Source organism: Panthera tigris, chromosome E3, assembly GCF_018350195.1.
Source record: "Panthera tigris isolate Pti1 chromosome E3, P.tigris_Pti1_mat1.1, whole genome shotgun sequence".
Lineage (NCBI taxonomy): Eukaryota > Metazoa > Chordata > Mammalia > Carnivora > Felidae > Panthera > Panthera tigris.
In genome coordinates, this window is record NC_056675.1 from 17,538,580 (window position 1) to 17,552,854 (window position 14,275).

The 14,275-nt window shown below is 45.1% G+C and overlaps 1 protein-coding gene and 1 non-coding gene across 2 annotated transcripts in view; both read right to left on the reverse strand.

Annotated features, from left to right (window-relative positions):
- Positions 1–13,896, reverse strand: part of LOC102959615 (Snf2 related CREBBP activator protein) — a 34,407-nt gene extending 20,511 nt beyond the window's left edge. The window contains 18 exon segments of the mRNA XM_007092158.3: positions 604–790; positions 882–1,018; positions 2,697–2,889; positions 3,005–3,174; positions 3,402–3,538; positions 4,334–4,511; positions 4,614–4,942; positions 5,028–5,216; positions 5,711–5,800; positions 5,941–6,031; positions 6,658–6,938; positions 7,054–7,276; positions 8,026–8,166; positions 8,409–8,594; positions 10,121–10,372; positions 11,749–12,011; positions 13,042–13,115; positions 13,818–13,896. Of these exon segments, the coding sequence (XP_007092220.2) occupies positions 604–790; positions 882–1,018; positions 2,697–2,889; positions 3,005–3,174; positions 3,402–3,538; positions 4,334–4,511; positions 4,614–4,942; positions 5,028–5,216; positions 5,711–5,800; positions 5,941–6,031; positions 6,658–6,938; positions 7,054–7,276; positions 8,026–8,166; positions 8,409–8,594; positions 10,121–10,372; positions 11,749–11,802 (2,838 nt within the window). The 5' untranslated portion in view covers positions 11,803–12,011; positions 13,042–13,115; positions 13,818–13,896.
- On the reverse strand, positions 6,122–6,250 carry LOC122234801. Its single transcript, XR_006212752.1, has one exon. It is a non-coding gene; the product is annotated as a small nucleolar RNA SNORA30/SNORA37 family (small nucleolar RNA).
- Positions 13,897–14,275: the final 379 nt, after the last annotated feature.

The following is a 14,275-nucleotide window of genomic DNA, read 5'->3' on the forward strand; positions in this document are numbered from 1 at the left end:
AAAGAACAAATACTATATGATTCTATTTAATAGTCAAACTTCTACAAAGTACAATGGTGGCTGCCAAGGGCTGGAGGAAAGGGGAGAATACAGAGTTACTATTAGTGTGTATGGTGTTTCAATCTGGAAAGATGAAAAAAGCGTTGAAGTTGGATGGTGGCAGTAGTTGCATAATAATGTGAATGTACTCATGCCACTAATCATATGCTTAAAAATGGGTAAAATGGTAAAACCTGTTGTGTATTTTATCGTAACAAAACCAAATGTTTGGGGGGGAAAAGCAACCAAAAAGAGGGAAAGGAACAGGAAAACAAAACATTGTAAGTATTACTAATATGCTAGGCACTTCCAAAAACATTAACACAATTTTCACAAACATACCACAGATAATAGACCTTGTAATCAGTACTTTCAAGGGCAAGCAAACTTAGGGTTAGAGATTAATAATTAGCTTGCCCAAAAATCACACAGCTAGAAAACAATGAAACTGAGGGAATAGTGCTGAGATTACAGGGAGGTAAGGATGCAAAAGATCGGACGGCAGCCTAAAGAAAAAGATGCAGGATTGGAATAGGGCCAATTATCTTGGGAGCAACTACTTACCTGGAGGGGATGGACATCAGTGGCCCTTAGCACCAGAGAGGCGGTGCTGAAGCAGATTCCTGGGGTGATGAAGGGGGAGGTAACAGGTCGAGGGTCAAACAGGTTTGGATGATTGCAGACTTTTCGCAGCTGCATCAAAATGTTGATGACACTCATGAAATGGCCTGTGGCTAGAGTCTCCTTAGTTCTGGGAGAGAGGAAAAAAATACATGGAGCACCCTGACAGTCACATCTGTTCTAACACAGCATTACAGGGCCCACCCTCTGTCCTCCCTTACGTGGTCTGTGCCATGAAGTCATCATAGAGACATCGTTGGCGCTTGGAGAGCCGGCAGCGGATAACATGCTCATATTTTTTAGGCATCTGCTTCTCAACATCCACCTTAACTCGGCGCAGCAAAAAAGGCCGCAAAACCTAAAAGCAAATAAGCAGGTGGCTGACAGGAGAAAAATGGGCACTGAGCCCTAACCTAGCCCCTCTAGCTGGGTCTTGGCCTGATGACCAGCAGAGCACTGGCTTAACCCTTCAGTAAACACTCATGAAGCCATGAAGCCATGAAGCATGCCAGGAACCAATCACACAAAGATGAGTCAAAAGTAAGCCCTCTTCCCAGGACTTTACTACCTGTTGAAGGAGATATGCATAACGATGATGAGGATGACACTAACCTTAAAAAAATTATTACAAAAACAATGAGGGCAGAGCAACTAACTCTGCAAGAAGGATGGCTCAAATTACACTTCAAGGAGTAACTATAAATCTGCAAATATTATGAAAGTAGATCCAGGAGACAAGCTGAAAACAAAAACTGCGGCAGTGACTACACCATACAAAACAAAAGGCAAATCTGAAAATCCCAAGAGGTAAAACCGGACAGGACATTGTCTTTATGTGCATTTATTCTTTTTTTTTTAAATTCTTTTAATGTTCATTTATTTATTTTCAAAAAAGGGAGTGTGGAGAAGGTGCAGAGAGAGGGGGAGAGAGAGAGAGAATCCCAAGCAGGCTCTGCATCACCAGCATGAAGCCCGATGTGGGGCTTAAACCCATGAACCACAAGACCATGACCTGAGCCAAAGTCGGACACCCAACCAACTGAGCCACCAGGAGCCCCAGGACATGGTCTTTAAATTGCCATGGAAGAAATGAAAAATAGGAATAAAATGAAGGAAAGAGATATAACTAAAAACCTTTTGGTTTCTAGTTTAATTTACGAAAATGATGGTATGATTGAACAACATGGAGTAGATACAGTAGGCTATAAGACTTGAGTTGTTTGACTTAGAACAGAATGAGTTCAGGAGAAGCTTTCAATTAAAGAAATCAAGTCAGGGGTGCCTGGGTGGCTCAGTCGGTTAAGCGTCCGACTTCGGCTCAGGTCATGATCTCGCAGTCTGTGGGTTCGAGCCCCGCGTCGGGCTCTGTGCTGACAGCTCAGAGCCTGGAGCCTGTTTCAGATTCTGTGTCTCCCTCTCTCTGACCCTCCCCCACTCATGCTCTGTCTCTCTCTGTCTCAAAAATAAAAAAAGTTAAAAAAAATTAAAAAAAAAAAAAATAAAGAAATAAAAAAAAATAAAGAAATCAAGTCAAATTTAAATACAAGTTGACTGGTATAGAGAGTCACGAGAATAAAAATACACAGAGGATCTTTAGGCCTTAAGATATGTCAATTGAGAAAAAAATAAAAATAAGAATATTGAGATGTTATTGAGACAATATTGAGAATATTAGAAGCTGGACAAAGGAAGAGGAGCCAGAGAAGACAAAAGAAAAAAAGAAAACAAAAACAAAGAAAAAAGAGATCCCGATGAAAGCTGAAGAAAGCCCAGCAAGGAAAAAATCTAAGCAATGACTGATCAGCAGTGTCATTCTACTCAGAGAATAAAGACAGAAATGTCACCATAAGGAAAAAAAAGGTAAAATGATGACTAAAATGAGGTCACTCAATTTGGCATTGGGTTAGTCACTAGAACGCTGCTACTTGACAACAGCGAATTTAGCCCAGCACTGACTTTCTCTCCATAAAGGTTTTCTAGGTATTGCCCTTCATTCATTATTCCCGATACCCCTGACAAACTGTTATAGGCCCTACCTTGTGGAGACGTTTGACTAGACCTTCATTGTACTCTTGGCTGCCCTCAATCATGCCAGTTAGGGGGTTAGAGAACCATTCTTTAAACTCGCGATGAGACTGGAAGACATGGGGCATCAAAAAGTGCATCAAAGACCACAGCTCCATGAGGCTGTTCTGCAAGGGAGTTCCTGTGAGGAGTAGGCGTCTCTGGCTGCAAAGAAACAGAGGAAATTAGAGGGAAGATGGTCAGCAAGGTCCCAACCTTCCAAGCATCTCACCCTTCAGGTCAAGTCAACCCTCCTACAAACCCCCATTTCCATCTCTACCTGTTGAAGTTGAGCAATGACTGCCAACGCTGCGACTTGAAGTTCTTGATGTTCTGAGCCTCATCCAGAATGAGATAGCGCCAGTTCTTGCGGCGGAAGGCTTGGTGGTCCTGCAGCACCAGCTTATAAGACGTGATACACACATGGAAGGCATTGGGCTTGGTCCAGCCCTAAGGTATTAGGAGAAAGCACCAGATAGTGGGGTGAAAAGAAAAGAAAGGAGAAAGGGAAGATATGCTAAGGTCCTCAAGGAACATAAATCAGACTGGGAGAAAGACAAAGTCCCAGAAGCAGAAGGGAGCAACAGAAAGGGTAGGGGGAAAAGCCCCTCCGAGGAAAGGGCCTAAGAGTAAAAGAGCAATCATTCGGGGGGAAGTGATCACATGGAGGGGCAAACCTGCCGCTTGAGCTTCCTCTCCTTCTGGGCTCCATAATAAGTGAGGATTTTAAAGCTGGGGCACCACCGTTTCAGCTCCATCTCCCAGTTCAGCATCACACTGGTGGGGACAATGATCAAATGGGGACCCCAGTTACCTGTTTAGCAAAAGAATGAGAGATGTACAGCATGATGACTATAGTTAATAATACTGGATCGCATATTTCAAAGTTGCTAAGAGGGTAAATCTTAAAGTTCTCATCACACACAAAAAAATTTTTGTTAACTACGTGTGGTGGTGGATGTTAATGAGGCTTACTGTACTAATCACTTCACAATGCACACTAGTATCAAAACATCATGTTGTATACCCGAAACATAATGTTGTACGTCAATTACACCTCCAGTTAAAAAAACAAAATAAACTTAGAAAGATTTTAAGCAGGAAAAGAAAAAAAAAAAAAAAGAATGAGAGATGGTAAGGAAATATAACTTTGGGAGTTTTTGGGTTTTTTTTAATGTTTGTTTACTTTTGAAAGAGAGACAGAGCATGAGCAGGGAGGAGCAGAGAGAGAGAGAGGGAGACACAGAATCCGAAGCAGGCTCCAGGCTCTGAGCTGTCAGCCTGACATGGGGCTCAAGCTCACAAGCCCCGAGACCATAACCTGAGTCTAAGTCAGACGCTCAACCAACTAAGCCACCCAGGTGCCCCAAACTTTGGGGTTCTGTTCTGGTTCCTGAGGTATAACCCTGACCATTCTGTCCTGATGGTCCTTCCTAAGAATCCTAGCACTTAAGCTAACATCTTTATAGTTACTAACCAGAGTCAATGAAGCTACTAAGACAGCAGCAAAACAGTGAGTGTTTTACCATCCTGCAGCTAGGGTCACCATTAAACAAGCTTTGCAGGGAGCTGGCCAAGCAGCCCAAGACGAAAGGCCCTGCCTTGTTACCTTTTTCACAGGCCAAGTGGGCAAGTAGGGAGATGGTCTGGATTGTCTTGCCTAGCCCCATCTCATCAGCAAGAATACCATTAAGCTTCTTCTCATACATAGTAACCAGCCAGTCCAGCCCAATGTGTTGGTACTCTCGGAGCTGGCCCCGCAGGAGCAAGGGAATGGGGGTCTTCACCTGGTAGGAGGAAGAGAGGCATCAGGGTAGAAATGAGGTATCAGTCGCTGAGAAACAGCAAAGTCAAGGTAAGAGAAAACAGAAGCTGGGGCCTGGGAATACCTGCGTAGTGGCCAAGGTATAACCCTTGGGCTGAAGACTTTCAGCTGCTGCAGCGATGTCAGTAATTTCCTTCTTAGGGCCTAGAGTAGTGGCAGGCCCTGGGGTGGGAGGCCCACTGCCCCCATCTGCCTCGCTCTGCTCTTCATCCCGGGCAAGCAAGTACTCCACCCCGAAGTCATCATCTTCCTCCTCTTCCTCATCTGCTTGGCTCTGTGATCGAGACTCCTCAGATTCCTCAGACTCAGATTCCTCTGATTCTGAACTCCCGCTTGTTTCTTCCTCTTCTGAATGCTCATCTTCCTCTTCCTCGCTCTGCTCCTCAGCAGATTCTAAAACACAAAACGAAGGCTAAGTGCTCACAACACCTACTCCTCCAGTGTCTCCCCTCCGATGTGCCCATGACCACACATCCACCTGATTGACTGCTACTATCCTCTTGAGGAACCTCTTCAGCTTCTGTAGCCCCCTCTGGTTCACAGTCAGAGCTGTTAGCCTCAACCTCATCTTCATCTTCCTCTTCACTACTCCCAGAGCCTGGGGCAGAGGCATCAGAAGCATAGGCTCCTGCATACTGCTGCAGCAGCTCCTCCATAGACAGCTCACCTGGAGAAAAAACGAAGGATAAGCTTTTGGGAACTTCAAGGGAAAGGGGGCAAAGGAGAAAGGGAGGTCTGAGTGGTGCCAGATCATTTTACCTAAGTTTCTATAGACACTACTAGGCCCAGGTCTGAAGGGAGGTGAAACAGTTTACTTTCAGCACCAGCTACTAAAGCCAAGCCCCACAGCCTGGGCTGGAACCATGGATGCTGCTGCCTCCCGCTGTGAAAGATAATATCAAACTAAACCTCTCTTTGAGGTTCAAGTCAAATAAGCTTCTTACATTAGTTCCACTAAGCTGTCACATCACTTTGTTCAAACTTACATCACACCCAGTCCTCAAATTCTATTTATAATTATTTGTTGACATCTGTCTCTGTCATTAGACCTGGAGTTCCTCCAAGGGGGATAAAAAGTGTCTTATTCATCTCTGTATCCCTGGCACTCTGCACAGAGGAGACACCAAATGGATGTTCAGTAAACGTCTGCTGAAATGTCACCTTCTCGAGCCAACTCGCTCAGTTCCATGGCATGATCCACCTCCCCTTCCAACTGCTCCTCAGCTGCTATAGTATCCTCTTCATCCTCCGCTAGGAAAGAGAATAAAGCAAAATCAATGGCAACAGAATCATAGAACACAATCCCAGTGGAAGACAAGAGAAAACATGAAATGGTAGGTCCAGACGATTCAAAGAGTAAAGGGCAACAGGACAAAGAGAACAAGCCTGACCTTCATCCTCATTGGCAGTAAACTCTTCGTCATCCTCATCTGGATGCCAGGGCTGTTTGTTGCGCTGTGTGACAGAGGGTGAGGGCTTCACCTGTATGGCAAAAGATAAAAAGGGAGAAGACCTAAGGTTAGAGCAGCAGGAGAAAGGTACAATGTTGAACATGATATCACAGAACAGTCTCTCTGTCCCACTGAGTGACAGCTGCCACTGGCACAGTCCCAGGGCAAAGATGCAATCAAGGGTTTTCTTTCAGCACCAGCTACCAAATCCTGGCCCCACTGCCTGGGGGAGGACCTGTGAAAGTGCTAGATAAGGCCCCCAACACCATCCCCATGCGCTCACACATATGGAGAAAGAGAGAGCTTAGGTCCAGAAAAGACTTCAAGATTATCATCCCAGGTCCAAACCTACAAACCAATAGGGAGTATTAGGACCATTTCACAGAAGTGGCAAGAACCAGAGTTATCTTTTCAAGACCGTGAGGCAATTAAAGAGTACAGTATACTCTTCCATTACAGCATTAGGAAATGCCCATCTCAAAATACAACTTGCCCCAAACCCAGGCTCTTCCATATCCATCCCCAAATGAGAGCCAATCACCCTTAACCAGGGAGGACTCCTGAAAACCACAAATGATCTTACAGACCAGAACTCAGTCCTTGAACCTCTACCTCTGCTCCCACTCTGAGCCCTTCCTCTACCCATTCTCCCTATACCTTTAACACTTGAGAGGGCTCTTCTTCTTCGCCACCTTCTTCAGGCCCATCTCGAGTGTCACTGTCACGAGATGAGGGGGTTCTCGAGGGGCTGGAAGGCCCTCCTAGCAGCTGAGGGGGAAGGGAACGGAGCAGCTCTTCCAATGGCAATTCTCCCTCACGTCGAAGCAGCTCAATCTCACGCCTCTGGGTCTCTGCATCATTGCCTTCCTGTTGTTCTTCAACCTCAATCGTCTCCTCATCATCCTCTTCCTCCTCCTCTTGGGGTTGGAAGTCCCCATCTATAGCAGGAGAACAAGGTCACAAAGTCCACGGGGCCCTGCAAGCCACAGGGTGGGTTTTCAGCTCTGGAAAGGGTACATGAGGAAGAGTAACAGAGCCAAAGAGGACACACACCTTCATCATCCAGCCTGGAAACCGGGGGTGGAGGACTAGAGGCAGCTGAGGAAGAGCCAAGGCAAGGGGAAGAGCCAGCTTTGCTGGATGCTAGTGGCTGGTTGAGGCTCTGAGACAAAAGGTCTGAGTACTTTTCAGTTTGCCCCACAATGAAGTCCAGGTGCAGGTCCAGAGCTTTTTTACGCTTTTCCTCCAACCGGGACTGTTGCTTGAATTGCACCACCTGCCACAGCATGAAATGGACGGTCACTAAAATATTCATGTATTCTTTTATCCAATATTTAGGGAAGCCTCCTCTATGCTAGGCCCTGAGCTGGCTTTCCAAGAGGGAAGAGCTAAATGACCCTAAAGGTGCTTTTGATGAAAGCACAAAGGGAGCACAAGAAAGAGAAGAACCAGTTTAACTTCAGGCAGCAGGGAAGATTTACAAGTGTATCTGGAGCTGACTTAAAGACTAAGTACGTGTTCCCTAAGTGGAAATGAAAAGAAAGGCATTGCTTGGCAGCAAAAAGACCATAGGTAAATTACCAGAAATGTACAAAAGAACAATGAAGTGGAAAAGAGAAGTTAAGGAGCTGGCAGGAGACAAAACTAAAATACAGAAAGAAACCTGGTAGTACTTGAGAAACAACAAACAATATATAAGAACAATTTGAGAACTTTGATGTAAATATTTAAGCAGGTAAATAGTAGAGGTTTAGAAAAAGCATGCTGAATGCCCTGCAAAGGACAGATGGCCTAGAGGGGTCAAAAAGTCCTATTAATATTCCCCAAAGGCAGGGCCATATTTTTCCACTGTCTTTCTTCTTGGCACTCAACACTAGAGACATCCAATACAAAACAGAAATGTCATTAGAGTTGTTTGAAATTAGAATATTCACTCTCTCAAGGAGACGTTTCGACCATTCCTGCTACCATGCTACCCACCTAGGATACCTAAGGCATTTCCCTTTCCCAATCCCTGCTGCTGACCTTCTCCACATTACTCCAGAACTGCCTGACGTCCTTGGCCATGGTGGAGGCGATTCGGCGTAGCTTGGCCTGCTCTTCCCTCCGAGCCCGCTCTTCTTTCTGCCGCTGCTCCTCGTGGTGCCGGATGACCATGCGCACAACCTGTGGGAATGAGGAACCAGAGTGAAAACTCCAAGGCCAGTCTCCTATCCCTTCCTCACGTCAAGAACAAAAACAAAAATCAAGTCCAAGACATTTGGGAAGTCAGAGCTTGCCTCTTGAGACTATGGACATTAATATGCACCCTACACTGTTCTGTTTGGTTGCCTTCCAACAAACCCACGTATAAAGGAAAAGGAAACCTAGAAAAAAAATATGGAAGGTAGGCTCAGTTGAGGACATACCTTACGGGCCACACCCCGTTTCCAACGACGCTCCTGAGCAAAGTCAGCAGAGAGCCATTGCATCTCCTCACATAGATAGTCCCAGTGGCCTTTGGGGCGGGGAGGCTCGGGCACTTTAGGCAGCCTCTTCAGTGACCAGAAACCCTCTTTCCGCAGCTCAGCAATCCGAGTCTCAATCTCAGCCTCCTAATGAGGAAGAGCTAGGTCAATCAAGTTACTGGACATAAAGTCCACCTCAGGAACATAGGTGAATTCCTGGGCACTGATTACATACAAGCACTGTCTGAACTGAGTGTTTTATGTCTGTCTTAAGTCCACATACCAATACTACAAGGTAGGTATTACAATCTTCACAGGTGAATTAAAAAAAAAAAAATCAAAGAGATTAAGCAATTTACTTGAGATCACACAACCAGAAAGTGGTAAGAGCTGGGAATTCAAAATACATCTAATGAGTCTAGACACCAGAATTCATATTCTTTCCATTATTTCACTCAATCTCCACACCCCATGAATATAGGAAAGACATGGGGCACCTGGGTGACTCCGTCGGTTAAGCGTCCAACTTCAGCCCAGGTCATGATCTCGTGGTTTGTGAATTCGAGCCCCCCATCAGGCTCTGTGCTGACAGCTGGGAATCTGAAGCCTGCTTCTGATTCTGTCTCCCTCTCTCTCTGCCCCTGCCCCGCTCACTCTCAAAAATAAAACTGAACGTTAAAAAAAAAAAAAAAAATTGAATATTGGAAAGACTTAGAAAAATGAAATCCATGGGGAGCCTCCAGAGAAGCAAGGAGTATATGCTTCCTTACAGACTAGATAGAAAGGATCTTCATCACTGTAGAAATCTGCTTGCCCAAGAGTATGTTCATGCTTAGAAATAGGTTACAAAGCCCCACATACACAATCCTGTTTGTTTTTGAAAAACACTTTTATAACAATGTACACTTTTTTGTGAAAATACTAAAAGATTAACAACAGTTTTTGTGATAAAAAAAATTAACTTTCTATAATGGTCAAATTTCATAAGCAATAAGATGAAAGCACTTGAAACTTTTTTTATTTAACAGAAGTGACTTAAAAAACTCAAGACAGTTGCCTTTATTATGCTTGGCCTCTCCTGACAAAAACTAAATCAGAGGAAATTACAGCCAGAAACGAGACAGGGAACTAAATGGCCTGACAGTGAAGGAAACATTAAGAAAGACCTGGGTATTAGACCAATGGCTCTCAAATTTAAGCATGCATCAAAATCATCTGGAGTGCTTTTTAAGTCAGATTGCTGGAGCCTACCCCTCAAGCTTTAAATGGATAGGTAGAAGAGAGGTACCAAGAAACTTGCATCTCTAATTTCCCAAGTGATGCTGATGCTGCTGGTTCTGAGACTACACTTATTGCTAGGTAAATAATAGGGGCTAGAGGACAGAAATGAGAAGCAGAAACCAGCAAATGTCCAGAGCTTTATATTTGACATAGCACTTCTACGTGTATTTTCTCCTTTAACACAGACCTCGTAAGTCCATGAACTATTACATGATGTTTACTTTACAGAAAAGGAAATGAGGTTCAGATCAAACAACTTGCTCAAGATCATGTAAGTTAAGGCAAAGCCTATACTCTAAATCCACAAGGAAAGAAATGTAAAGGGCCCATGGGACAGAGAAGTTAAAGAAGGAAGACTCCCAAAAACTCTCATAGGCATTTCCAGTACATACATGCTTGGCCTGCTCTGCAATCTCAGCATGGCTCTTCTCCCACTTTGGGCCTTTGTTAGCAAGGTCAGCAGCCTGGGGTAAGCTGAGTCCCTCCAAGGGCACTGTGGCACCATCTGGGGGCCCTGGAGGTCCATCCAGAGAGGAATCTTGAGCTATATGCTGGGGAGAGATGCCACCTGCCCCACTAGAGGCTGGGGAACTGGATGAGGCAGGGGACACAGGATTGCTGCCTGTCATGCCGTCCGACACCATCTAGAAAAACATAAATAAAATGAATGCTTAGCACTGAGCCAGAAGTTCTAAGCATATTATTTCATTCTATCTTCACAAGAAAAAACTACGGAGTAAATTATCAACCTCATTTTTATAAACACAAATATTTGGGACGATCTTTTCATAAAATGTTAAAGATAACAGAGCCAAGTTCACAGATACTTGGCATGTGAGAGGAATTAGAGCCTGACATTTACACAGTTCCCAAATTCAAGAATAATATTATAGCATATAACTTCAAATGTTAATGATCCTTTCAGAGCCTCAATGATTTCACTCACATAAACAACTCTCTATTCTTCCCTCATTTACACAGCAAGTATGGCAGATTCACCTATTAAAATAAATTTAAGTTACCACCATGTTCAAAAAGCAACAACAGGGGCACCTGGGTGGCTCAGTTGGTTGAGCGTCCAACTTCAGCTCAGGTCATGATCTCATATGAGTTCAAGCCCCACATCAGGCTTGCTGCTGTCAGCACAGAGCCCACTCTGGATCCTGTCTCTGTCTCTGTCTCTCTCTCTCTCTCTCTCTCTCTGCCCCTCTTCTGCTCACGCTCTCTCAAAAATGAATAAACATTTAGAAAACAAAAACGAAGATCACCTAAACCTCTTTAGGTTCCTCATCAATCTTGGGAGTTTCCTTTACCAGGAAGGTGGGAAGGGAAGGAGAGAGGAGCTGGTAACTGTTCTCAAACACCCACCTATTACTTTGCAAGGTACTGCACAAACAATAATAAGTAGAGAACATGGTCTCACTTAAATGCTGATAGTGCAAACACTCATAAAAATCACTCCAGCATATTAGCCTCACAGGGTGCCACTGAAATTCCTACCTCAGTTAAACGACAAACAACTGTATGTCACAAAATTTCCCAGGTACACAGAAAAATTGTAAGTATTAAATCCATACCCATCAAAAGCCACTCTATGCAAATCTAGGCATGTCTGCTCTCAAAATCCATGTTTCTTCTACTCCTGCACTTCCTTGGTATGAGAAAAGAGCAAATACCACACACCATCCATAATGCTTACGTTGCTCCAACTTCTAAAAAATTATCTATTCTCAAAGCTCAAAGTCTTAGGAGCATGTGGTTTCAACCTCCATATCCAACCTGGCCTAATTCAACCCTTTTCAGGTAACAAAAGGTTTCCAAACTCAGAAATCAACATTACACTAAATGTCAAATAGAACATATCTAACAGGCTTGATGGTCAAGCTGACCACCAAAAATTTTCCAAACACAGACAGTCAGGATCATGGAAATGTGGCTAAAACTTGCCATATTTCTTCTGCATCCGAGCTAATAGTTTACAAAAGCAGAAGCAGAGAAGGAACCCTCCCCACTTTCAAACCTGTGTCTGCAGGACTGGGAGCTGAGGGTGAGCAGGGGAGGGGCTGCTCTGCATGGTCCCACTCCCAGGCTCCTCTTTGGACGCCTGAAGAATGACTGGGTCGTTATCACCACTGCTGCTGGCCGAGGGGCTGGCGTCCGGCTGCAGGGCATGCTGGGAGCTGGCCTCATTCTGGGCCACCGGCCACCGGGACCCGCCTTCCAGGGCCCGGGGCCCACTAGGGCGTCCCAGCCTCCGCTCAGGTCCACCGGCCTCTGGAGCACCTTAGGTAGGGTTAAAAGAGTAGAAATGGGTTTTAAAAAGATGAATAAATCCTTGGGAAAAAAAGGATGCCAGGGTGGTTCAGTTCTTTGAGTATCCAAATTTTTTTTTTTTTAAGTTTACTTATTTGTAGAGACAGAGAGAGAGCAAGAAGAAGAGAAGCAGAGACAGAAAGAGAGAATCCCAAGCAGGCTCTGTCCTATCGGCACAGAGGCCAAGATGGGGCTCAACCTCACCAACCATGAGATCATGACCTGAGCTGAAATCAAGAGTCCGATGCTTAACCAACTGAGCCACCCAGGTGCCCTGCGTGTCCAACTCTTGATTACAGCTCAAGTCATGATCCCAGGGTTGTGGGATCAATCCCCACATCAAGCTCCACACTGAGCATGGAGACTGCTTGAGATTCTCTTTCTCCCTCTCCCTCTCCCCTCCCCCCAACTCACACACACATGCAAGTGACTCTCCAAAAAAACCCACAAAAAAACAAAAAAAAACCCACAATCACATTGAAGAATCTATAAATGAACAATGATTATGGTCTACATTTCTTGAGCATCAACTATGTGTCATACTTTCTTAAGCACTGACTTGATACGTTCTATAATCCTCACAACTATCTTGTGACCTAAACACTTCTCACACCTTAATAAATCTTTATTTAGTTCCTTCCATATACTGAGAATAGAAGCATACAGAAAAGATCCCTAACCTAATTGAGGCATTCTAACATTTTCCCTCTTTTATAATTTAGGAAGTCAGCACACAAAGAGACCCAAGTAACTTGCATAAGGTCACACAGTAATAAGCTAACAGAAAGACTTAAGCTGAGGTAGTCTGATGCCAAGACCAAGGAAAATGTGCTACTCTCCTTGGTAGGGCTAGGGTGATCAGGCCTTTCTCTATCCACACTCCCACTTTTGTTGCTGCACCAATATCACCAAACCAAAAAAATACTGACTTATAATTTCTCTCATCTCAAATATCTCTCCTATTAGCATCAACACAAAAAAATGGTGTATGAACCCTCACCTGTGTGAGCTGAGACCACACCCCCTGTGAAAGTCTGTACTTCCACGGTGCCGCCGTACTGAGGGAAATCACGCCTGAAACAAACAGAGGGAAGGAAAACAGAGTGAGAAACGAATCCACATTTACCAACAACATCCATCAAAACCTTCTTTACAGTAACTTTTGAAGCATTTAAACATACCCGAATCGAAGGCTGAAAACAAGAGAATTAAACAGTAGTAAGAAAGGCTCATGTTTCAGAAAAATAAAAGCAAAATCACGGTTTGCGAAAACAGAACTCCCTAGAGACATAAGATTCTGGCTAGAGGAGGAGCACTGTAGTGAAGCAAAAAAAAAAAAAAAAAAAAAAAAGTTTAAAAAGCTTAAGTGTAAAAGGCTACAACCACTGAATAAAAGAGCAAATAACAAAGTAAAACAAACAAAAAACCTGTCACATCCAGAAGCTCAAAAAGACATTGGCTGCCTGGCAGCCTGCTCTTTCCAGTGAGGGTTGAACAGAATCACAGAATCCACCCTTCCTCAGGGCAGAACCCCATAACTCCTATACCTGCGCCATGAGACACTTCCCCAAACACAAGAACTGCAGCAGGAGACATTAGAGGAGAAATCAGAAGAGAGAAAGACCGCTCAGCAAAGAACCATGCCCCGGAAACAGGCAGGGTAAACCCACCAAAGGCCCGGAAGTGTTTCCCCAGTGTTTAAGGAAATTCCTTAACCACGGAGCAGCCTTCGATTCACTCCTTCCTCCACAACAGATTCACAGGACCCGAACTAACCAGAATCCAAGAAGCTTGAACTCTTGACCCCCAGCTTCACTGCTGTCTCCCAACTCCTTCCAACAGACTGACCCGACGTGACCCCTGACCTCTGCCCCAAGTCGCCACTAACCCTAAGATAGCCCCGCCCCCTCCCGGACTCCCACCCCACCCAACGTGCGCGACAGACTGGGGGAGGGGCCCGCGCGTGCGCGACTGGAAGTGGAGAGAGCCGGCTGCGCGCACCGCCCGGGGGCTCCCGCCAGAGCCCAAACCCACGCACGCAAGGGTCGCAGGCTGGAAGTCTCTCATCCCTACCCGTCAGGGAGCCCCCCAACACCAGATCGCGAAAGGCTGACATAAGGGAGGGTTCGTGCCGCCAGGTCCTGGTTACTGACTGGATATGGTGGGCGCGCGCCCCGACTCCTCATCCCACGCCCCCCTTCCTCTTCCCGCGCGCCCCTGGGGGGGGGGGTGCC